Source organism: Megascapheus bottae, chromosome 2, assembly GCF_031878675.1.
Source record: "Megascapheus bottae isolate mThoBot1 chromosome 2, mThoBot2.hap1, whole genome shotgun sequence".
Classification (NCBI taxonomy): domain Eukaryota; kingdom Metazoa; phylum Chordata; class Mammalia; order Rodentia; family Geomyidae; genus Megascapheus; species Megascapheus bottae.
Genome location: NC_143510.1, coordinates 97070414 through 97093289, shown reverse-complemented (window position 1 = coordinate 97093289; position 22876 = coordinate 97070414). Strand labels below are relative to the sequence as shown.

At 52.3% G+C, this 22876-nt stretch overlaps 2 protein-coding genes across 4 annotated transcripts; one reads left to right on the top strand and one right to left on the bottom strand.

Moving 5' to 3' along the window:
• Positions 1-80: 80 nt before the first annotated feature.
• Positions 81-14069, bottom strand: Ncaph2 (non-SMC condensin II complex subunit H2). Of its 3 annotated transcripts, none has more exons than XM_090328965.1 (20): positions 13850-14069; positions 9122-9223; positions 8072-8127; positions 7873-7972; positions 7727-7795; positions 7526-7605; positions 7293-7438; positions 6648-6716; positions 4582-4706; positions 2476-2544; positions 1848-1914; positions 1637-1744; positions 1476-1529; positions 1281-1351; positions 1101-1197; positions 961-1029; positions 810-865; positions 617-718; positions 388-537; positions 81-322 (listed from the first exon to the last, which is right to left on the bottom strand). In XM_090328965.1, the coding sequence occupies exons 1-20, from the start codon at positions 13955-13957 to the stop codon at positions 182-184; spliced, it is 1839 nt and encodes a 612-aa protein (XP_090185091.1). In that variant the 5' UTR covers positions 13958-14069; the 3' UTR covers positions 81-181. The 3 variants fall into 3 exon arrangements, with proteins under 3 accessions (XP_090185091.1, XP_090185093.1, XP_090185094.1); XM_090328967.1 differs by having other exon boundaries at positions 7873-7957; XM_090328968.1 differs by having other exon boundaries at positions 234-322; positions 388-449.
• Positions 14070-14304: 235 nt separating this feature from the next.
• Positions 14305-18658, top strand: Lmf2 (lipase maturation factor 2). Its single transcript, XM_090328964.1, has 14 exons — positions 14305-14452; positions 14902-15155; positions 15239-15267; positions 15390-15607; positions 15681-15859; positions 16121-16262; positions 16414-16548; positions 16618-16723; positions 16794-16890; positions 16968-17150; positions 17231-17399; positions 17478-17589; positions 17665-17761; positions 17855-18658. Exons 1-14 carry the CDS (start codon positions 14359-14361, stop codon positions 18152-18154), a joined length of 2115 nt encoding a protein of 704 aa, XP_090185090.1. The 5' UTR covers positions 14305-14358; the 3' UTR covers positions 18155-18658.
• Positions 18659-22876: the final 4218 nt, after the last annotated feature.

The following is a 22876-nucleotide window of genomic DNA, read 5'->3' as shown; positions in this document are numbered from 1 at the left end:
CTGGTGTGTCTGTGTGATCTCTAACAGCAGGCAAGGGTGTGCAGGGTAAGGCAGCTCTTCTTTCTATACAGAGCAGGCACTTTCAAAGGTTTGAGGGAGGCTAAGTCAGGTGGCAACACCACTTTATTAGACTGGGCAAGCTAGCAGGCAGCACTCCCTGCCCAGCCTCAGTACTTTCTACTCAAGGCTGGGCCATGGAGGGGGCAGCATAGGTCTGGAAGCGCATGTGGGCTCGCTGGTGTGTGAGCAGTCTCAGAGACATGGTGTCCATGGCCTCTTCCAGGCCAGGCTGCTGGGTGATCTCCACTGTGTAGTCGTTGGCCTGCAGGGGCAAAGTGTCAGCAGAGTCCAGGGCTACCTCCCCCTCCTGTGTCCTGGGTCACTCACCAGTTGCAGGGAGGCTAGCATGGAGCGACACACCTCAAAGGCGGGCTGCCCAGCCACCAGCTCTGCAAAGGGACACCACTCATTGAGCTGGGGGAATCGTGAAACCACCTGGTCCCCGTAGGTATGGATATCAAAAGGCACGTGCTGCTCCTGAACAGGGAACACTGACTTAGGAAGGAGGCAAGCCAAAAGAGGCTGCGGTGCCATCCATGAGGAGCGCCCATTCTACCTGTTCCTGGAGCAGGGGCTGGATGGTGTCTTCCCATTCTTTGATGCGCTGACTCAGCTCTGTCTCCTGGACAAACTTCTGGGAGGTGGCAATGAAGAGCTCCTAGGGGAGGATCACTGGGGGCTTTCTACCTTGCACGTGACGGGTTCAGCATGCCCCCACTTAGCTCCCACCTTCTTTGACCCAGGCCTACCACATTCTTTCGAACCAGTTCCTCATAGCTTGGGGATTTTGGCATGACCTCTGCATCTGTCAAGGGCAAAATATGAGTTGCTGAACTGGAGCCACACAGAGGCACCTTCTTTCCCTCAGCATACCCCAGACAGCTGCCTGTTAAGACCTACCCAGGTTGGCGGCTTCCCCAGGCTTTGCCCCTTCAGGTTCTGCATACCCCTCTTGCTCTAGAAAGTCATCTACAGGTACATGGAAGAGGAAGCCAGTCAGCTGACAGCAAGTGCTGAGGTCTCTCCCCCCAGTGACTCACCTGTGACCCCTCCTAGGTCCTCCAGGGAATCCTCCAAGGCCTCCCCTTCTGCAGGCCACAACCTCTCCTCAGCCCTGGGCAGCCACCGCTCAGCCATCTGTCCAGAAAAGATTGTCTATGAGGACACAGTCCATCAGGGCCCAGCCATGGTCCAGACCCGGTGGCTGTGATGGCACTTGCCTCATTCCTCTGCAACTTCCGGAGGGTCTCCAGCTGATTGTTCACGTGCTTCCAGTATAAGACCTCCATGTCTATAGACAAAGGCCAGTGAGGAGTCCCCATATCCTGCCCCATCCACCAAGGGCCTCATCACCCCATCAGGGGAAGTAGAGAACAGTCTTCCCTGATTAGGTACACCAGAACCCTATCCCCTACCTGCAAAGGTTGGGCCCTTTCGCCTGCGCCTTCTGCTGTCAGCATGGTCAGCATCTGTGAAAAAGCTGGGTCAAGCCAAGGCCCTGACCGCCAGGGGTTGGGGGCTACTCACAGCACTGGAGGAAGAACATGCACTACCTCTGCCCACCACAACCACTCACAGGCAGCCAGGTACCACTGATGGAAGTCCTGAAGTTTGGTGGCACCCTTCCTCTTGCGCTTTTGTCCTGGAGCCTCTTCTACACAAGGGGGCACAGAATAGGGCCTACCTGGGGATAGATAAGGACTGTCTCAGGGTCAGGATATAGAGCCCACCCAACTCTACTTTCTTGAGCAGTGGAGCCTGAGTGGAGGTTTCCCCTACCCAGGTACCTTTCTTGAAGGGCTTAGAGTCCAGGGAATCAAAGGGGTCCAGGCTCTGCCAGGGGTCTGGAGTCTCCTAAGCACAGAACATACACAAATCCTTAGGAAAGAAAGGACTACACATACATATTACTTCTCACCCTACCAAGACAGATACCCAGTGCAGTGAGATCTGAGGGGGGTACCAGAGGGATAGGTAGCATGAGGCTGCAGGGAGGGTCCTCTAAAATCTGGAAGGAATAAGAGTCCTTGTAAAAGAGTATGTCGGGGGCCGGGGGGAGGGGGGGAAGGGGAGAGTTTGGCCTAATGGTAGAGTGCTTGCCTAGTATGCACAAAAACCCAGGTTCGATTCCTTGGTACCACATACATAGAAAAAAGCCAGGAGAGGTGCTATGGCTCAAGTGGTAGAGCTCTAGCCTTGAGAAAGTCCAAGGACAGTGCTCAGGCCCTGAGCTCAAGGCCCAAGACTGGCAAGGGAAAAAAAAAAAAAAGAGTATGTCAAGGACCACAGGCTAGGTATGGGACATATAGGTATCAAAGGCAGCCAGGAGCAAAGGCATGACAAGCAGGGTCATGTCTGTGGTTCCCTGCTGGAACCTAAAGGGTTCAACACCACTCATCTTCACCTACCACTCACCTTCAGTGAGGACACAGGATCGGAGGACACTCCCTTCTGCAGCTTAAGGCTCCTGGGCACTGTGGCAGTCTACAAAGGAACAACCCAAAGGTCCCCTTTCCTGTCCCTTGTGTACCCTAGAGCCCAGCAGCTCTGCTCTGGCTCTAAAGTTATTAAGGTTTTCACTTTTTAAGTCATTTATTCAGATATTTCTTCCCAAGATGGCCCTTGCAGGTATTTTTTTTCCCCCCAGTCATGGGCTTGAGCTCAGGGCCTGAGTGAGCACTGTCCTTGGACTTTCTCAAGGCTAGTAGAGCTCTACCACTTGAGCCTCAGCACCACTTCTGGCTTTTTTTTTTTTTTTCTATATGTGGTACCGAGGAATTGAACCCAGGTCTTCATGCATGCTAGGCAAGCTCTCTACCACTAGGCCAAACTCCTGGCCCCTTCTTTAGTTGTTATTATGAAGGTGATGTACAGAGGGATTACGGTTATGTAAGTCAGGTAAAGAGTACATTTCCTAGCTGGGCGCTGGTGACTCATGCCTATAATCCTCAGGAGGCAGAGATCGGAGGATCATGGTTAGAAGCCAACCCAGGAAGAAAAGTCCCTGTGAGACTCTTATTTTCAATTAACCACTCAAAAACTGGAAGTGGCACTGTGGCTCAAAGTGGAAGAGCACTAGTCTTGAGCAAAAAGAGCTCAGAGGCAGTGTCCAGGCCTAGAGTTCAAGCCCCATGACTGACCCAAAACAAAAAACACAAAAACATACAAACCCGGGTGCCAGTTTTTTGTTCCAGCTTTATCTGTGTATGTGGTACCAGGTAATTGAACCCAGGGCTTCAAGCATGCTAAGAGAGCACACTACCAACCACTAGGTCACGCTCCTGGCCCTCAGGTAGGTTTTTTTTTTTTTTTTAACCAGTTGTGGGCTTGAGCTCAGGGCCTGAGCATTGTCCTTGGGCTTTCTCAAGGCTAGAAGTCTACCACTTGAGCCACAGCACTACTCCTGGCTTTTTCTATGTATATGATACTGAGGAACTGACTCTGGGTCTTTGTGCATGCTAGGTGAGCACTCTACCACTAGGCCAAACACCTAGCCCGTTTTTTTCTTGTTTGTGGGACTTGAACTCTGGGCCTGGGTGTTGTCCCTGAGCTCTTCAGCTCAAGGCTATCTCCTTAACACTTGAGCCAGCCACAGCACCACTTCCAGTTTTCTGGTGAGTAATTGGAGATGAGTCTCATGGACTTTTTAGTGCCAGGCTGGCTTTGAACCACAATCCTCAGATCTCAACCTACCAAGTAGCTAGGATTATAGGCATGAGCCACTTCACCTGGCCTCAGCTATGTTTTTAATCCTTTTAGTCTGTCTGGTTTTTGGCAGTACTGGGAATTAAACCCAGGTCTCTCTCATGCAAAGTAATCATGCTATCACTAACTTATTATACTGTCAGACTCAGGGTTTTCATTTTAAGTAATAATTTCTCAACTGGGTGAGGTGGTTCATGCCTGTAATCCCAGCTACTCAGGAGGCTGAGATCTAAGGATCGTAGTTCAAAGCCAGCCTGGACACAAAAGTCTGAGACTCTTATCTTCAATTAACCACCAAAAAAGACAAAATGGCGCTATGGCTCAAGGGGTAGGGTGGTAGCCTTGAACTGAAGAGCTCAGGGACAGTGCCCAGGCCCAGAGTTCAAGTCCCCCAACCGACCATACACACACTAAACAAAAAACAAGAATTTCTCAGCTGTACACTAGACAGGTTTCACTCTTGGTGTGAAGCAAGGTAGTAAAGATTTCCAGTTCATTCTCTCCTGACAGCCTAATCACAGACAGGAGTGGGCCCTGAAAAAAAGCTGGCACCCCAAGAACCTGAAGCTCCACACGGCTCAGACCCCTCAACATGAGCCCACTCCTCTAGGGAGGAGCAGCTGCTCAGCTCAGAGGTGAGGGACACTGGAAACAGCCCTCTAAAGAACTGCCTGGCTGGAGGGTAGCCAGGCACCTAGACAAGACCCGAGGCCAGCATGTAGAGAACCACTGTACTGTCCTCAGCAAGGAATGGCAACTCTGTCTAGTAGTGGAAGGGTTGACAGTATGAGCTCTGAATCCTCAGTTGTATCCCACCTGCTGCAAGGTCCTTGGTTCTGCAGGCTCCAGAGCAGCCGTGGGGTCCATGGCCTCTGGGAGCTCTACGGCATCCTCTGTGTCCTCATCCCTGCTGCTGGGTGCTGGGTCTTCTGGAAAGGCAACTGGGCAGGGACCAAAAGACCAGTCAGCCTAAGGGCTAGAGACCAAACAGATGGAAGCTGCTCTATGAGGTGGGGCAGAATGCCACAGCTGAGGCCAGGAGGAACCTGACAGGTCATCCCCTCTTCTAAACCACGTTTGCTAGTATGAGGAGACGCTAGTCAGGCCTGCCTTAGACTCTACTCTCCTCTCACACCAGCATGCGTTGTCTAACTCATCTTATTTCTTAGCTGATGTTCTTTTCTTCTTCTTATTTGTTGTTGTTATTAGTTGTAGGCCTTCAACCCAGGGCCTGGGCACTGTCCTCAGCTCTTCAGCTCAAGGCTAGTATTCTACCACTTTGAGCTACAGCATTACTTCCAGTTTTCTGGTGGTCAACTAGATAGGAGTATGATGGGGGCCGGGAGCATGGCCTAGTGGTAAGAGTGCTTGGCTAGCATGCACGGAGCCCTGGGTTTGATTCCTCGGTACAACATACATAGAAAAGGCTGAAAGTGGTACTGTGGCTCAAGTGGTAGGGCACTTGCCTTGAGGAAGTACAAGGATAGTGCTTGGGCCCTGAGCTCATTCCCCAGGACTGGCAAAAAAGAAAAAAAAAATAGTCTTACAGACTTTTGTGTCCAGGCTGGCTTTGAACTGTTGTCCTCAGATCTACCTGAATAGCTAAGATTACAGGTGTAAGCCACCAGCACTTGGTTGCCAGTCCTGGGGCTTGAACTCAGGGCCTGGGCACTGTCCTTGGACACTTTCTGCTCAAGGCTAGCACTTTGCCACTTGAGCCACAGCACCACTTACAGCTTTTTCTGTGTATATGGTCCTAGAGAATCGAACCCAGGGCTTCATGCAAGCACACTATCATTAGGCTACGTTCCCAGCCCCAATCTATCTATCTATCTATCTATCTATCTATCTATATTTTTTTGGAGGGGGGGCTGGTCCTGGACCTTGAACTCAGGGCCTGGGCTTTCTCAAGGCTAGAGCTCTACCACTTGAGCCATAGCACCATTTTTGGCTTTTTTTTTCCTATGTATCCAGTACGGAGGAATTGAACCCAGGTCTTCATGCATGGGAGGCAAGCATTCTACACTAGGCTAAACTCCTGGCCATATATATATATATAAACAAAAAACAAACAAACAAACAAACAAAAACCAAGGGGGCTGGGAGTTTGGCCTAATGGTAAGAGTGCTTGCCTAGCATGCACGAAAACCTAGGTTCTATTCCTCAATATCACATATATAACAAAAGCCGGAAGTGGTGCTGTGGCTTAAGTGATAGAGCTCTAGCCTTGAGAAAGACCAAGGGGCAGAGCTCAGGCCTTGAGTTCAAGCCCCAGGACTGGTTAAAAAAAGAGAGAGAGAGAGAGAGAGGGGGGGGGGGGGGAGGGAGGGAGGGAGGGAGGGTTAAAACTCAAGCCCTCAGGGTGACTAGGCAAGTAGTCCACCACTTAAGCCACATGCAGCCCAGATGTTCTTTTTTTTTTTTTTTTTTGGCCAGTCCTGGGCTGGAGCTCAGGGCCTGAGCACTGTCCTTGGACTTTCTCAAGGCTAGAGCTCTACCACTTGAGCCTCAGCACCACTTGTGGCTTTTTTCTATGTATGTGGTACCAAGGAATCAAACCCGGGTCTTCGTGCATGCTAGGCAAGCACTCTACCACTAGGCCAAACTCCCGGCCCAGCCCAGATGTTCTTTATGTGTTCCCATCTATTTCAAGGAGAGGCGGCCAGAGGGCAGAGTGAAGTTTTTGAGGCTTAGCAGGCCCAGGGTTCCAGCATGGGAGCCTAGCTCTAAAGCTGTGTTTGTTCACACTATACCTTGTCCCATACAAGTTGCACAGCAAACAGCAGCAGGACAGGCTGGGGAAGCTGAGAGCAGTTTCATTTATAGCCTGTCCACTGGTTCTACCTTCCAGGTCCCCTCCTCAGCCCTTCAAGTTCTCTCACCTGGCTCCTGGGACAAGCCCAATTCAGACACAGGACTCAGGCACCTAGAGACTTCAGCATCCCTGGCATCTGGGAGAAATGAGATTAGACAAGGTTGACATTGTTCCAAGAAGGTTCCTACCTGGCCTCTAACAATGCTCTCTAGGTGGAGAGCAGAAGGCAAAGCAGAACAGGACCCAAGTTCCGGGAGGGGAGAGGGGAAAAGTATCAAAACTCATGCTGGTGCTGGTGGCTCTTGCCTGTCAGCTACTCAGGAAGCTGAGATCTGAGGATCATAGTTCAAAGCCTGCCTGGGCACTAAAATCTGTGAGACCCTTATCTCCACCAGAAAATCAGAAGTGGTGCTGTGGCTCAAGTGGCAGAGCAGTAGCCTTGAGCTGAAGAGATAAGAGGCAATGCCCAGGCCCAGAGTTCAAGCCCCATGACTGACCAACAAAACAAAACAAGAAAACCTCAGTACTGAGCCCAGCTGTGACTGTCAGTAAGGGTAGGGAGGGAGGAACTCCAGCTAGCTCTCCAGAGGGCAGTGGGCAACTGGGGAGAGGCAGAGAACTCGAGCTGGTAGGCACAGGGTACCCAGAATTAGTCCCCAGAAAGATCTCCTTCCTTCCCACCAGATGCCCCTCCCCATACCCTATCCCTTACCTTTACGGCTCCCTGGCGTGGGGCACGCAGCCACAGGCTCTACAGGACAGGTGTCCACTGGATCCAACATGAAGGCCCCTCTGGGGTTGGGAGTGCATGTATTCATTCGGAAATCCTTCCGGCTGGCCAGGATTTCACCCTGACGGCTGTGGCAGGTGGCAGAGACACGCCTGGTATGGAGGCCATCCCAAGCAGGCCTCACCACCCTCCCTGCCCTGGGCTCAGGCCTGTACCTGTACAGGGGGCTGTTATGTTTCTCTACTTTGTCAGGGGCCACCAGAGCCATGGGCAGAAGCGGGATGATGAGCAGCCCCTGCACACAGGACGGGGTGAGGTGAACTACGCATTCCTCAAGCTCCTGGTGGGGACCCACACAGAGCAGTACCTGTCTTCCCAAGAAATCATCTGGCCCTCTCAAGTGCCAGGATACTCACACTGGGCACCTGGTCATTCTTCAGGTCCACATTAGCCTGACAGTCAGGGAAGTCGTCAAGTGACAGGAACTAAAAAAGAGAGCAAGACTTCATGGTAGCAGAGTAAGGGAAAGCACTTGGGGTAGAGGGCATATATCCCAACTCACCTCATTATCTACTTCTTGGGAGGTCCCCAAGTTGGCAGCCCTATTGGTCCCATCTTCCTGTACTGAAGAGAGCTGCTTGGCTTGCCTGAGAGAGAAGAGTCTAAGGACATGGTGGAGGGCTGCAGGAGCCTCCCAAGCTTCATGCCAGAACAGCTACAAAGATGCAGGCTCTCACTCCTGACTCCCCTCTAGTACTCACCTCTTGCCAGAGATGAAATCAAGAGCCTGGTAGACCAGTGAGTAGAGGTATTCCACCTGACAACCAGAGGCAGGCAGTGAGGGTACCAAGAGGTATTACTGTAACGAGGCCTTCCCAACTAGATGCTAGTATAACTTTCAAATCCCAGTGATCTCTGATGATTTTGCCACAGAAAACAATTTGTTCTGTTTTTTGCTTGTTTTCCCCAGTACTGCATTTGTTACTTTGAGGCTGGTCCTCTGCCTGAAATCAGGGCCTGCTCACTGTCCCTGAGCCCCCCCCCCCCCTCTTTTTTTTTTGCCAGTCCTGAGCCTTGATCTCAGGGCCTGGGCACTGGGTCTTCGTGCATGCTAGGCAAGCACTCTACCACTATGCCAAACTCCCAGCCCTATTTTATTTGTTTTTTTTTTTTTTTTTTTTTTTTAAGTCCTGGGGCTTGAACTCAGGGCCTCGGTGCTGCCCTTGAGCTTTTTTTGCCCAAGGCCAGTGTGCAACCACTTGAGCCACAACAGGACTTGTGGCTTTTTCTGAGTACCTTATTGGATATGTGAGTCTCATGGCCTTTCCTGCCTGTCCTGGTTTTGAACCACAATCCTCAAATCACAGCCTCCTCATTGTGACTACAGGTATGAGCCAAGGGAGCCCAGCAGCCATTCCATTTTAAATCGAAGTTTACCACTGGCTTTACAAAGTGTGGAGAAAATCAAAAGTGTAGCTTTCAGTGCTGTCAAGATAGGTCACTGCCTGTCGACCTAGGAGGCTGAGATCTGAAGATCTTGGTTCAAAGCCATCCCAGGCACCAAAGTCTGTGAGACTTATCTCCAATTAACCAACAGAAAATCAGAAGTGGCGCTATGGCTCCAGGGGTAGGGTGACAGCCTTGAGCTGAAGAGCTCAGGGTCAGTGACCAGGACAAAGAATTCAAGTCCCATGACTAAAACAAAACAAACAACAAAAAAAGGTCACGTGGATGAGAACTGCACAACAGGAGAACTGACCTGGGTCACACCTGAGACTAAAGTACTGAGACCTGTAGCCCATGGTTCTCACCTTTTTACTGTAGACACAGGCTGAACCTTGGATAAGCAGTGCAGCCTCAATGAAGTTCATTGTGGTTTTGCCTTCATCAAAAGAAATACAGATCTGGTCCAGCTGCAAGAAAGAAGACCAGTGCAAGGGAAGCCAAAGCCCGGTTTGTGTTTAATTCCTCTTGGGCAGTCCCACCTGTTAGTAACATGCACTGACGACTCCATCTTTGCTCTGGAGTAGCTTGCCACTTGCCTAGGTTGTTTCTAGGGAGGGGCAGATGTTTGTGATTTCTTACATCCTCCGGAACTAGGGTATTGAGAGAGGCAGGTCTCCCAGAGGACACGGTCTGGCTGGCTATTGATGAGTATCAGCTCCCATCAGCAGGTGCTGAAGACATTCCACCCAGGTGGAGGGCAACTGGGATAAACTCCAGCAGGAAGAACCAACCCACCCTGAGACAGACAAATTCTGAGGTCTAAACCTCTGAGAAAAGAACTCATGAAAAAAGTCCTGTGATTCTCCTTACTGCACAATGCCTTAAGCCTCTTTCTGAGCCTCAGCTCTGGATCACTGCTTAAAGAGTGGTCCTGAAATCCCATACTTAGCCCTCTCCTTTTCAGGGCATACCTTCTACCATGTGCATGTGTCCTTCCTATGTACTGAAGTGTCTGAGCATCAACCTTAAAGCTATGCAGCTATAGTTCCCCACTAAGAATTTCCACAGCTATCAACACACAGAATTTTTTCAAGGGCCAGTCAGTCGCTGGTGGCACACACCTGTAACTCTAGCTATCCAGGAGGCTGAGAGCTGAGGATAACATCTGAGGATAACAGTTCAAAGCCACCCAGAGCACAAATGTCTGTCTGACTCTTATCTCCAATTAACCACCAGAAAACCGGAAGTGGGAGAATGTTAAGCTTGAGCTGAAGAGCTCAGGGACAGCACCCATGCCCAGAGTTCAAGCCCCCAAACCAAAAAGAGAGAGAGGGGGGCGGGGGGAGGAAGAAAACAAAATTTTTTTTCAAGGTACTGGAAATTGAACCCAAGGCCAGCATTTTCCTCCATATTTAACCCAGCATCTCTCCCAAGACTGGCCCCTTAAAGTACCTCTCTTACGAATAGTACTTTGAAGCTCCATGTTTTTCTGAGTTCTCTAGTTCTGCCTGGGATGACTCCCAAACTGTCCCTGGCACAAATCTGCAGGGTCTCCCTCAGCACGTGGGCCTCATTGCCACCCCTTGTGTATGATCTAGCTGCACTGTTTTCAAGTATCTTCTTCCTTAGTGGCCTGTGAGACACATTAAGGTAAATCCAGCCTATAGTTCAGTGCAAGAAAAATGATAAATATCTGATGAGGTGGTGATGGCAGAGCTAAGACTAAGAAATAGATAGCTCACCAGGCAGGCAAAAAAAAAAAAAATCTCCCATAATAAAGCAGTTAGCAGAGAAAAGACAACGCTACTTAGGAAAATGAGTATCACACAAATATGGCTGAAATATGGAGAGAAAGACACATTGGGCACTGTGGTAGTACCACAAAGGAAACACTCTGGGAGGGCATCATCAAGGAGCCCTGCTTCCCCTCATTCATGAGGAACAGAGGGATTTTGGAGATCAAGAGTGGTATGACAAGAAGAGGAGGGGCCAGGAGTTGGCCTAGTGGTAGACTGCTTGCCTAGCATGCACAAAGACCCAGGTTTGATTCCCCAGTACTATATAAATAGAAAAAGCTGGAAGTGGCATTGTGGCTTAAGTGGTAGAGCTCTAGCCTTGAGAAAGCCCAAGGAGAGGAACCTGGGTCTTCGTGCATGCTAGGCAAGCACTCTACCACTAGTCCATGCTCCGGGCCAATTCTTGTTTTTTTTTTTTTTTGTCGGTTGTAGGTTGAACTCTGGGTCTGGGCACTGTCTCTTAGGTCTTCAGCTCAAGACTATCTCTCTACCACACTAAGCCACAGTGCCACTTCCTGTTACCAGTTTTTGACTACACAATGGCAAACACAATCACAGAAAGTAGACATGACTTTGGGAATATCAGTTAATCTCTCTTGTATCTACACTAATTATTTTTCTAAGTTACATGAATTCATAACACATAACACACACATACACGTTTGGCCAAAAGAAGCACCAATATGACACTTAGAACTCTATGTATCTACACAGCCTTAGAACTGATCTCCTATCGGGCCAGGAATTTGGCCTAGTGGTAGAGTGCTTACCTCGCATACATAAAGACCGGGGTTCAATTCCTCGGAACGACATACATAGGGAAAAAAAAAAAAAAAGGAACTGATCTCCTATCAAAGCATGAATTGCAGCTGGGCATGGCGGCTCAGGCCTATAGTCCTAGCGACCCTAGATGCTGAGATCTAAGGATCACGGTTCAAACCCAGCCCAGGTACTAAAGCCCGGGAGACTCATCTCCAATGAATCACAAGAAAATCAAAAGTGGCACTGTGGCTCCAGGGGTAGGGTGGTAGCCTTGAGCTGAAGAACTCAGGGACAATGAGCAGACCCAGAGTTCAAGCCCCACAAATGCCCCCCCCCCCCAAAAAAGCATGAATTGCCATTTACTATGTTCATTTTCTTCAGAGTCTGTCATGGGATTTTGGCACACAACATTCAACAATAATGAGTAAATAAGAGATGAAATGAATTCTAGCAAATGTGCAGAAAGCAAATGAAGGGCATAGACAAAAGTAGATGGCAGGATGTAAATGAAGGGCATAAACAAAAGTAGATGGCTCAGGCAGGAGAGACTGGCAGTAAGCAGAAAAGCCAGAAGAGTGTTAAGATCCGAGTTCATGCCCAGTACCAGCACAGAAAAAAAAAAAAAAGAAACCTGAGTCAGCCAAGAATGAACTTGATAAGCTTGGGAAGCCACAGATTTAAAAGAAATAGCAAAGACGCTAAGGATATGGCTTAATGACAAAACACTTGCTTCATATGTTCAAGGCTCTAGGATTAATTCCCACCACAAGCATAAAATAAAATTACAAAGCAATCAACAAAAAAGGGCTAAGTGTCAGTGGCTCATACCTATAACCCCAGCTACTTAGGAGGCTGAGATCTGAGGATTGAAGTTCAATGCCAGCCTGGGTGGAAAGTCCATGAGATGCTTATCTCTAATAAACAATCAAGAAGTCACAAACACAGCTGTGGCTCAAGTGGTAGAGTGCTAGCCTTGAGCAAAAAAGCTTTGTGTCAGCCCCAGGCCCTGAGTTCAAGCTATGACTCAGGAGGCCTTGAAGGAGGGAGGGAGGGAAGGGGGGAGAGAGAAGGAGAGAGGAGGAAGGAGAAAAGGGAGGACACAGAGAATAGACTAAGATGAGACTTTACATGATCAACAGGACCAGAATCAGAAAAGAAAGTCAGGATTTTATTCTGTACAATTAGAAGCCACAGAGGAATTTTTATACTGCGTGTACTGTGGCCCAACTTTATTAATTTTTTTGTACCAGTCCTGGGCCTTCAACTCAGGGCCTGAGCACTGTCCCTAGCTTTGTTGCTCAAGGCTAGCACTCTACTGCTTTAGCCACAGCTCCATTTTCAGCTTTTTAGTGGTAAACTGGAGATAGACTCATGACTATTCTGCCTGGGCTGGCTTCAAACTACGATCCTCAGATCTCAGTCTCTAGGGTGGCTAGGATTAGAAGTGTGAGACACTGATGCCCAGCTTCAGATTTTAATTTGTTTTAATGTTGCTGTATTCCAACAAACCTTTATTTCCAGAACTGATTTTCACTTTTAAACTGTGCAGGGGTAGACCACAAATAATGAAGAACTAATGAAATCAAGTGATATTTTGGCAGGGTAACTGACATTGTTCCTGAGTGAGCCTGGTGTGGAATGAGGAGTTCACTCCATCTCATCTTTCACCTTTAGTGGAACAGTTCAACATACAGAACACAAGCCAGGCACAGTGGCTCACACCTGTAGTCCTAGCTACTCAGGAGGCTGAGATCTTGAGGATCATGGTTCAAAGCCAGCCCAGGCACTAAAGTCCCTGAGACTCTTATCTCCAATTAACCACTAGAAAACCAGAAGTGGAATAGACACAACTTGAGAGTCCTCAAACAGATTATAGTTCATATCAGGGAAATAACGAGATTGTCTAAACAAGAATCTACTCTGAAGAGCACAAAACTTAGGAGACAAGTAGACAGCAAAATAGAAGAAAATCCTAAGAGCACCATTTTGCTGAGCTGAATGGCATTTCTTGTGTCTCTGGGATTTGGTAGGATGGAAGTTACTACAAGAGACGTGTGGAGCACACAGCTGTGGACGCCGGATTGAGCTGGGCCAGTGAAAGTGGGAGTGCAGAAACAGAGCGTTCTGCCTGTCAGCGGAGGAACCAAAGGCTCGAGGATGGAGCGAGCGCCGCTCCGCCCAGGTCTCCAACCCACAGGGGACACCAGGCCGGTGGAGGGAGCTGGGGAGACGCAGGGGCAGGCCCAGGCCCGGCTCGGAAACGGGAAGGAACGAAGGGGAAGAACTGCAGCTTTAAAACAAAAGGCCAGAAATCGGGGTTGGAGGCGTGACTCGGGTGGTAGCGCGCCAGCCGCTGAGCGCAGGCGCCCGGGCGGGCGGCGGGCCCGGCTCACGCAGCCCTGCACGGCCCGGCAGGGCGCCCGCGCTCCCCCCGGGCGTGGATTCCGGAGGACGGCAGCACTGGGGGGACGAAGGCCCACGGCCCCGCTCGCCCCGCCGGGACGCGGCGGCCCGGGCGCCCGGCGCGGCTCTTACCTCCTCCAAGTACTCGCCCAGCTGGGCCGCCACGTCCACCTCCCAATTCTTGGTGAGGTCACGAATGGGCTGCAGAAGGTGGGCGAAGCGCGCCTCCACGTCCTCCATGTCCCGGCACGGCAGGGCCCACTTCTGGCCGGGCCCGCGGGCTCAGCCCGACGCCACTTCTGGCGCCATTTTGCCGTTCCCGCCCAGGAAGCGCGCGCAGAGCGTCGCGCGCACCTCTGCGTCACGCGGGTCCGGCCGCCCGCCGGGCGCCGCGCGGTCGAACTGGCCGCGGGGCGGGGCCACCTGCGGCTGGGCGGGGACTCGGGACTGGGTTGTGGGTTGGCGGGGAGTGAGGGGCGGGGGGAGGCCTCGGGGGCGGGGCCTCGGGGGCGGGGCCGCGGGGCGGGGCCGTGGCCGGGCTACAGTTGTGGGCGGGGCGGGCCCCGCTGCTCCGGTGGAATGCGAGGGCGGGGCGTGGTTGCGGGCTCCGAGTCCCCGGTCCATCCGGCTCCGCAGCGGACATGGCTGGCTCCCGGCTCCCGCGGCAGCTTTTCCTCCAGGGTGTGGCCGCGGTGTTCATGTTCGCCTTCGCTTCCCTCTACACGCAGATCCCGGGTGAGGGCGCCGAGGGCGGCGGCAGTCCCTCAGCCAGTCCTCCGCCCCGACCCTACGCCCGCGTGGTTTGGGGCGGGCGGGCGGTCCAGGCCTCGAGGTAGATTAGAGCCGTGGTTTCTGTCCTGTGGACCCCACGGGTGTAGCAGGAGGGCAGTGTGCAATGGTCCGTTTCCCGCGGGGTGCGGGCGCTCCGCTCGGGTGGGAAACAGGCTTTCCCCGACCTGGTGGGCAGGTAGGAAAAGGAAATGGGCTCTGCCGCGCGTGGAGTGCCTGCTCGCGGAGTTCCGTAGCCTCCTGCCCCCAGTGCGGGGTCCCAGGTTTTTAACTCGTCTGCAGTGACTTCAGGCTTTGCCTGGGTGGGGGGCGTCTCTGAGTCTTGACTGAGGGAGGCTGAATTTACCCTGGGAGGGGCCGTGTTCAGGGCCTATCCCTGACATGTCTTCCCACAGGCCTCTATGGCCCAGATGGCATCCTACCTGCACGGAAGACACTGAGGCCACAGGGTAAGGGGCGCTGGCAGCAGCTGTGGGAGACACCAACGCTGCTGTGGGAAGCACCAAGACTGGGGCTGGACACAGCCCAGGGCCTGGAACTACTGACCCTGATGGGCACAGTGCTGGCCCTGGGTGCCCTACTGCTGCGCCCTCTGCGCCATCCCCTCCTCTACCTGCTGCTCTGGGCCGCCTACCTGTCAGCCTGCCAGGCAAGTGTCCCCTGGTCCCTCCGCCCCCCCCACCCCGTGGTGATAGACACACCCCAGATCCCTGACAGCCGTTCTTCCTGCAGGTGGGCCAAGTGTTTCTCTATTTCCAGTGGTGAGTGACTCCTGAGCTAGGGCTACTGAGGCTGGGCAGAGTGTTTGCTTCTCCTGGGAAGACCCAGAAGGTGGGCATCCTTGGTAGGGAGGGGCCTTTGTGCTATTTTTTTCTCCCCATAGGGACTCCTTGCTGCTGGAGACTGGCTTCCTGGCTGTGCTGGTGGCACCACTGAGGCAGCCGCCCAACCACAAGCAGGCCCCTCAGGGCTGGCTGGCAGGGGCCTCACCCCATGAAGGCCTCCCCTTCTGGCTTGTGCGCTGGCTGCTGTTTCGCCTCATGTTTGCCTCTGGTGTGGTCAAGCTAACCAGCCGCTGCCCCACATGGTGGGGACTCACCGGTGAGGGTCCGGGCCAGAATCTGGGGTGGTCTTGAGACTCTGCCCAGCCTTAACCATTACTCATTGCCTGTAGCCCTCACCTACCACTATGAGACACAGTGCCTGCCCACACCTGCTGCCTGGTTTGCGCACCACCTGCCAGTCTGGCTGCACAAGCTCAGCGTGGTAGCCACCTTCCTGATTGAGGTTGCAGTGCCCCTGCTGTTCTTTGCCCCCATTCGCCGCCTGCGGTTGGTTGCCTTCTATGCTCAAGTAAGTGAGGCATGGGGTGTGGTTTTCACCACTATGCAGCGGGTCCCACTGGAGACAGAGTAGCCCTGGGGGACTAGTGGCTGCTATCAGAAGCCTTCCAGGCAAAGTGATGATGGGTTACTCAGCTGTGCAGATATTGTGCTGTCCCACACTGGGGCTACTATCACACTGGAGGACATTGAGGCCACTGTCGTGGCGCCGGGGAGAACAGAATGGCTGTGGCCCTTCCACGCTCTGAAAGCAGACCCACCTTTACCCTAGGTGCTTTTGCAAGTCCTGATTATCATCACTGGTAACTATAACTTCTTTAACCTACTGACCCTCGTGCTCACCACTGCTCTCCTGGACGACCGTCACCTGTCTGCTGAGTCTGGCTGCAGCCGACAAAAGAGGAAGCCTACCTGTGAGTACTAGCCTGTCCAGACAGCGGGGCTGTCCTAGCCCCCCTACCTTCTCAGGCTATCTCCTTCCCACCAAAAGCCCCTGAAGGGACCAGCTCCGGCTTCATCCTGGCTGTGGACCCACAGTCAGTCTGTGACTGTTCTGCCCTCTAGCCTGGCCCAAGGCCCTCTTGGCCTCACTGTCCCTGCTGCTGGAACTGGCCGTCTATGGGCTGCTGGTCTATGGCACCGTGCACTATTTTGGCCTGGAAGTTGACTGGCAGCAGCGCACCATCCACTCCAGAACCAGTGAGTGCCCTTTGGGAGGGCCCGAGGGCAGGGGCTGAACGAACCCCTCACATCTCCCTCCTCTGGCAGCCTTCACCTTCCACCAGTTCTCGCAGTGGCTGAAGACAGTGACCCTGCCCACCATGTGGCTGGGCGTGATCTCCCTGGCCTGGGAGCTGCTGCTCACCTTCTGGAGGTTTGTGCTCAAGGTGGGGGGCGGCAGCCTCTAGGTCAGTCCTTACGCACGCTTGTCCTCTCCTTCCCAGGTGGACCCAGGTGCAGGGGTGGCTGCGGAGGCTCTGTGCTGGGGTCCAGCTTTCTGTGGTGGGTGCTGCCACAGTTGCCTTATTCTTGATCAGCCTGGTAGGTAGCAGTGTAAGAAACGAGGTGGGGGGGAAGTCTGAGGCACGGCACTAACCCTCTGCCCACCTGTCCTGCAGGTGCCCTACTCCTATGTGGAACCTGGGACCCACGGACGTCTCTGGGCTGGGGCCCACCACCTGTTTGGTGCTGTGGAGCACCTGCAGCTGGCCAACTCATACGGCCTCTTCCGCCGGATGACTGGGTTGGGTGGGCGGCCTGAAGTGGTGCTGGAAGGCAGCTACGACGGACACCACTGGACAGTGAGCCCTCCTAAGGGGCAGCGTGCGGGTGGTGCACGGCTCAGTCTAGCTGCCCTAGCTAAGCATGAATCCATCCGCAGGAAATCGAGTTCATGTACAAGCCTGGGAATGTGAGCCGGCAGCCCCCTGTCCTGGTGCCCCACCAGCCGCGCCTTGATTGGCAAATGTGGTTCGCAGCCCTTGGCCCCCACACACACAGTCCCTGGTTCACCAGCCTGGTGCTCCGCTTGCTACAGGGCAAGGAGCCAGGTGAGGAGCAGACCCACGGTGGGTTGGGGAGGGCCACAGACAGGGACAGGCCAGGCTGAGCCTCGTCACCTGCCACAGTAATCCGCCTGGTCCAGAGCCACGTCACCAGCTACCCCTTCCACAAGCAGCCACCCACCTACATCCGAGCCCACCGCTACAAGTACTGGTTCTCACGGCCTGGGGAACAAGGGTAAGGCCAGGGCAGTAGGGAGAGAGCTGGAGCCCAGGCTCTGCGGCCGTGCAGTCACATCCAGTTCTGTTGTAGCCTGTGGTGGCGACGACAGTGGGTGGAGGAATTCTTTCCGTCTGTGTCTCTGGGGGACCCGACGCTGGAGATGCTGCTCAAACAGTTTGGGCTTCAGGTTAGAGGATATCAGCCGGCCTCGGGGAGGTAGCAGGGTTATTCCCCCACATGGGGGAAAGTCCTGTGGCCCTTCCTCTATCCTCTCCCACAGGACAAGAACCCGCCTCGGGCCCGCAGCCCCAGCAGAGCCCTGGCCCGGGCTTTACACTGGGTGAGGATGCAGCTGTCTCCACTGGAGCCTCCCACCCTGCTCTGGAGTCTCCTGGGGGCTGTAGGAGCTGTCAAAATAGTGCAAGCTTTGCTGGTCCCCTGGCCAGTCCCATCCTCACCTCTGGCTAGAGGTGAGAAGCAAAAGCCAGCTGCCAAGAAGGACTCCAGAGCAGCTTCTGAGCAGGCTGTTCCAGCCTCCAGCCATGGCAACGGCTCCCGTACACCTCGGCGGAAAAAATAGACCACGGGTCCCAGAGGGTTGGACTCCCAGACCTCTACCCTGCAGCGGGAACACAGGCACGCCACGGTGCCTTAGCCAGTCCTACTGGTACACACTAAGGTTGGAGTGCTGAGAATTACTGGGTGCTATCTTGAGGACCCACGGGTCCTTTCATGCCAATCAGAACCCTATCTACTTTGCCTCCTCCCCACACTCACACATGCACCCTCACCTCAGCAATTGGCCCAGGTGGAAGGCATGCAGCAGCCTAACTCAGACCCCTCCTGGGATGTGATCTGTCTGGGAAGCTCTGCCTCTTCCCTGACCATAGAGGTCTGAGTCTGGAGCCCCCTGCCCCTGTCCCACTGCCGCTCAGCCCCAGTGCAGAGGAGAATTCCCTGGGGAAGGGAGGAGGAAAGGCAGCCATCTGTAGGGGTGGCTCCCTACTCCCTGCCCCTCCTTCAGACCTGGCCTCCAGACCTGTTCTTCAGACCCAAGCACCAATAAAGGCTTCGTTTGTGTGGCGCTGTGCTGTCACTTCCTTCCTGGCGGGGAGGCCTAAGGACGGCAGGCATAGGCACAGCCCAGGGGTTCACCACTGACCTCACTTCTCAAGGGACATCCTCTTTGTCCCTCAATTTTCTCTGTAGAATAGACAAGAGAACCTGACCACAAAATGCCTTAGGGCCACACAGTGATGGATTTGACACACGAGGGCTGTGAGGCCATTGCCAAAAGATGGAGCCAGAAAACCTGCCCAGCATAGGGAGGGGTGAAGGAGCAACAAGGAAGAGAACAGGAGGGTGAAAGTGAGGAGGGTAAGAGATACCCTGGATCTTAGAAGAATGGTGTGTCCAGGAAGAAAACTGCAAGTGAAACACCCACCACTTAGGTCTCTGCTTGGGATCAGGCTGTCAGTCACGTCACTGCCCTTCCTAGTCTTGCAGCACAGCTGCTTCATTCTAGCTGTCCACATCTCAACCCTGTTCCCTTCCTCAACATACTCCTGGGAAGCTCCCCCTCCCCTAGTTTCCAATTGCTGTCAAGAAGTTCTTACATAGGCAACAAATGAGCCAGAAGCTGGCTTTAGGTTCAAATAAGGATCTTTAAAATTCAAAAACTTAGGGCTGAGCCAGGCAAAATGGCTCACGCCTATAATCCTAGCTACTCGGGACACAGATCTGAGGATTGAGGTTTAAAGCCAGCCTGGCAATAAGGAACGTGAGACTTGGGCTGAGAGTTTGGCCTAGTGGTAGAGTGCTTGCCTAGCATGCACAAAGACCCGGTTTCAATACCTCAGTACCACATTCATAGAAAAAGCCAGAAATGGTTCTGTGACTCAAGTGGTAGAGCATTGGCCTTGAGAAAGCCCAGGGACAATGCCCAGGCGCAGAGTTCAAGCCCCATGATCTACAAAAAAAAAAAAAAAAAAAAAAAAAAAAAACAATTTAAAAACAACTTGGACTGTGGCCTAGTGGAGTGTTCACCTAGCATGCATGAAGCCCTGGGTTCGATTCCCCAGAACCACATACACAGAAAAAAGCTGGAAGAGGCACTGTGGTTCAAGTGGCAGAGCACTAGCTTTGAGCAAAAAGTGCCCAAGGACGGTGCCCAGGCCCTGAGTTCAGTCTCTAGGCCTGGCAAAAAAAAAAAATCAAAAACGTGTTCTTGGGGTTAGCTAGATGGCTCAGTTGGCACAGCACCAGCCAATAAGTAAAGCATTGTGGGGGAGGGACGCTTCCCAGGGGTCTGTTGAGGAAGGGAACCGGGTTGAGATGTGGACAGCTAGAATGAAGCAGCTGTGCTGCAAGACTCTAGGAAGGGCAGTGACGTGACTGACAGCCTGATCCCGAGCAGAGACCTAGATGGTGGGTGTTTCACTTGCAGTTTTCTTCCTGGACACACCATTCTTCTATCCAAGATCCACTTTCATCCTGAATTTGTGTCCTGGTCTTACAACCAAAAATAAAAGTTCTTTCAATTTTGGGTGTATGTGTGTGTATGTGTGTGTACGTGTGTGTACGTGTGCATGCACGCACTAGTTCTGGGGCTGAGCGCTGTCCTTGGACGTTCCTTAAGGCTAGAGCTCTACCACATGAGCAACAGTACCAGTCCCATTCTTTCTGTGTATGTGGTACTGAGGAATTGAACCCTGGCCTTCATGCATGCCAGGCAAACAGTCTACAACTAGGCCAAACTCCAGGAACCTTTTTCTCACACTTTTTTTTTTTTTTTTTGCTAGTCCTGGGCTTGGGCTCAGGACTTGAGCCCTGTCCTTGGGTTTTCTCAAGGCTAGAGCTCCACCACTTGAGCCGCAGCACCACTTCTGGGTTTTTTTTTTCTATGTATGTGGTACTGAGGAATCGAACCTGGGTCTTCGAGCATGCTAGGCAAACAGTCTACCACTAGGCCAAACTCCCGGCCCAAGTGCCATATATTTTTTTTTTAATTGGTTCATATCAATCAGTTATGGGAGGGGAATTTCATTGTCATAGTTCCATGGGTTTATACTTCATATTAATCAACTTCATCCCCTCTATCATATCCCTGTGCCCTTCTCTGTAAAAATGATGTTCGCACAGCCAGGTGCAGTGGCTCCCACCTATAATCCTAGCTACCCAGGAGGCTGAGATCTGAGGATCAAGGTTCAAAGCCAGCCTGGGCACAAAAGGACCTGAGACTTTTATCTCCAATTAGAAAACAGGAAGTGGCACTTGGCTCAAGGGTCGGGTGGAAGCCTTGAGCTGAACAGCTCAGGGACGGTGCCCAGGCTAAGTTCAAGCTCCATGACCCACAAAAAAATAATATTGTTCCCAGCCAGGCTTAGTGATTCACGCCTGCAATCCTAGCTACTTAGGAGACTGAGACCTGAGGATTGTGGTTCAAAGCCAACCCAGGCAGGAAAGTCCATGAGACTAACTCCAATTAACTACCCAAAACAAAATCAAACAAAAAAGTGGATCTGTAGCTCCAGTGGTAGAGTGCTAGCTTTGAGCTGCTCAGGGACACAGCCCCAGACTCTAAAGTTCAAGCCCAAGACTGGCACACACACAAAAAAGAAGGTGTACCCAACACATTTGTTTGTTACATTTTTTTTTTTTGGTGGTCGTGGGACTTGAACTCTGAGCCTGGGTGCTGTCCCTGAGCTCTTCAGCTCAAGGCTACCACCCTACCACTTGAGCCACAACCTCACTTCTGGTTTTCTGGTGGTTAATTGTAGATAAGAGTCTCACAGACTTTAGTGCCTGGGCTGGCTTTGAACCGTAATCCTCAGATCTCAGCCTCCGGAGTAGCTAGGATTGCAGGCGTGAACCACTACGCCTGGCTGTTACATTTTCATAGGTGCAAGTACTGTAATTTGTAGCAGTGTTCACTCTTCTTTATCCTTCCAGACACATACCCCTTTCCAGGTCCCTAGCCAGAGTATGTTTCTCTTCCCACTCATCCCCTACTGCTCATCATCTTTTGAGGTTCTCCATGGTACTTCATATGTCCTTTTTTTTCCAGTCCTGGACTTGAGCTCAGGGCCTGGGCACTGGCCTTGGACTTTTTCAAGGCTGGTGCTCTACCACTTGAGCCACAGCACCACTTCTGGCTTTTTCTGTGTATGTAGTACCAAGGCATCAAACCCAGGGCTTAGTGCATGCTAGACAAGCACTCTACCACTACGCCATACTCTCAGCCCTCATTAATTATTTTGAATGCTGTAAAGACTGGACTGCTTGCAAGCTGAACATTGGTGGCTCATGCCTAGCTACCAGGAGGCCAAGGACCAAAGATGAAGGTTTAAACCAGCCCAGGCAGGAAAATCCATGAGATTCTTTTTTTTTTTTTTTTTTTTTTTGCCAGTCCTGGGCTTGAGCTCAGGGCCTGAGCACTGTCCTTGGACTTTCTCAAGGTTAGAGGTCCACCACTTGAGCCTCAGCACCACTTCTGGCTTTTTTCTATGTATGTGGTACCGAGGAATCGAACCCGGGTCTTCGTGCATGCTAGGCAAACACTTTTACCACTAGGCCAAACTCCCGGCCCCCCATGAGATTCTTATCTCCAGTTAACCACCAAAAAGCCAGAAGTAAGCTATGGCTCAAGGGGCAGAGCACTATCCTTGAGCAAAATAGATCAGGGACAGCATCAGGCTCCGGACAGGAACATGCACAGACACACAATATACAACACACAACACACACACACACACACACACACGAACTATTTGTAACTATGAAAATGTAACAAGGAAATCTGTGGTTAATTGGTAGATTTGGGGGTTAAGGGAAGATTAGAGTTTCATGGACTTTCCTGCCCTGGCTCCTTTTGAACTAAGATCCTTTGGCATCCTCCATCTTTCTAGAGGTGGTGGGTTTAAAGAAGAGTTTGCAGGGGCATTGAAAGACTGGGAAGGGGGCAGGACAAACCTGTGTGGGCAGGGAACTGGAGGACATCGAGCCAGTCCTGTGTCCAGTGGGCCACCAGGATCAGAGGTGACTGATCAGAACCACAGGTGACAAGGTGACCGATCAGAACCACAGGTGACGAGGTGACCGATCAGAACCACAGGTGACAAGGTGACCGATCAGAATCACAGGTGACGAGGTGACCGATCAGAACCACAGGTGACGAGGTGACTGATCAGAACCACAGGTATGAGGTGACTGATCAGAACCACAGGTGACAAGGTGACTGATCAGAATCACAGGTGACAAGGTGACTGATCAGAACCACAGGTATGAGGTGACTGATCAGAAC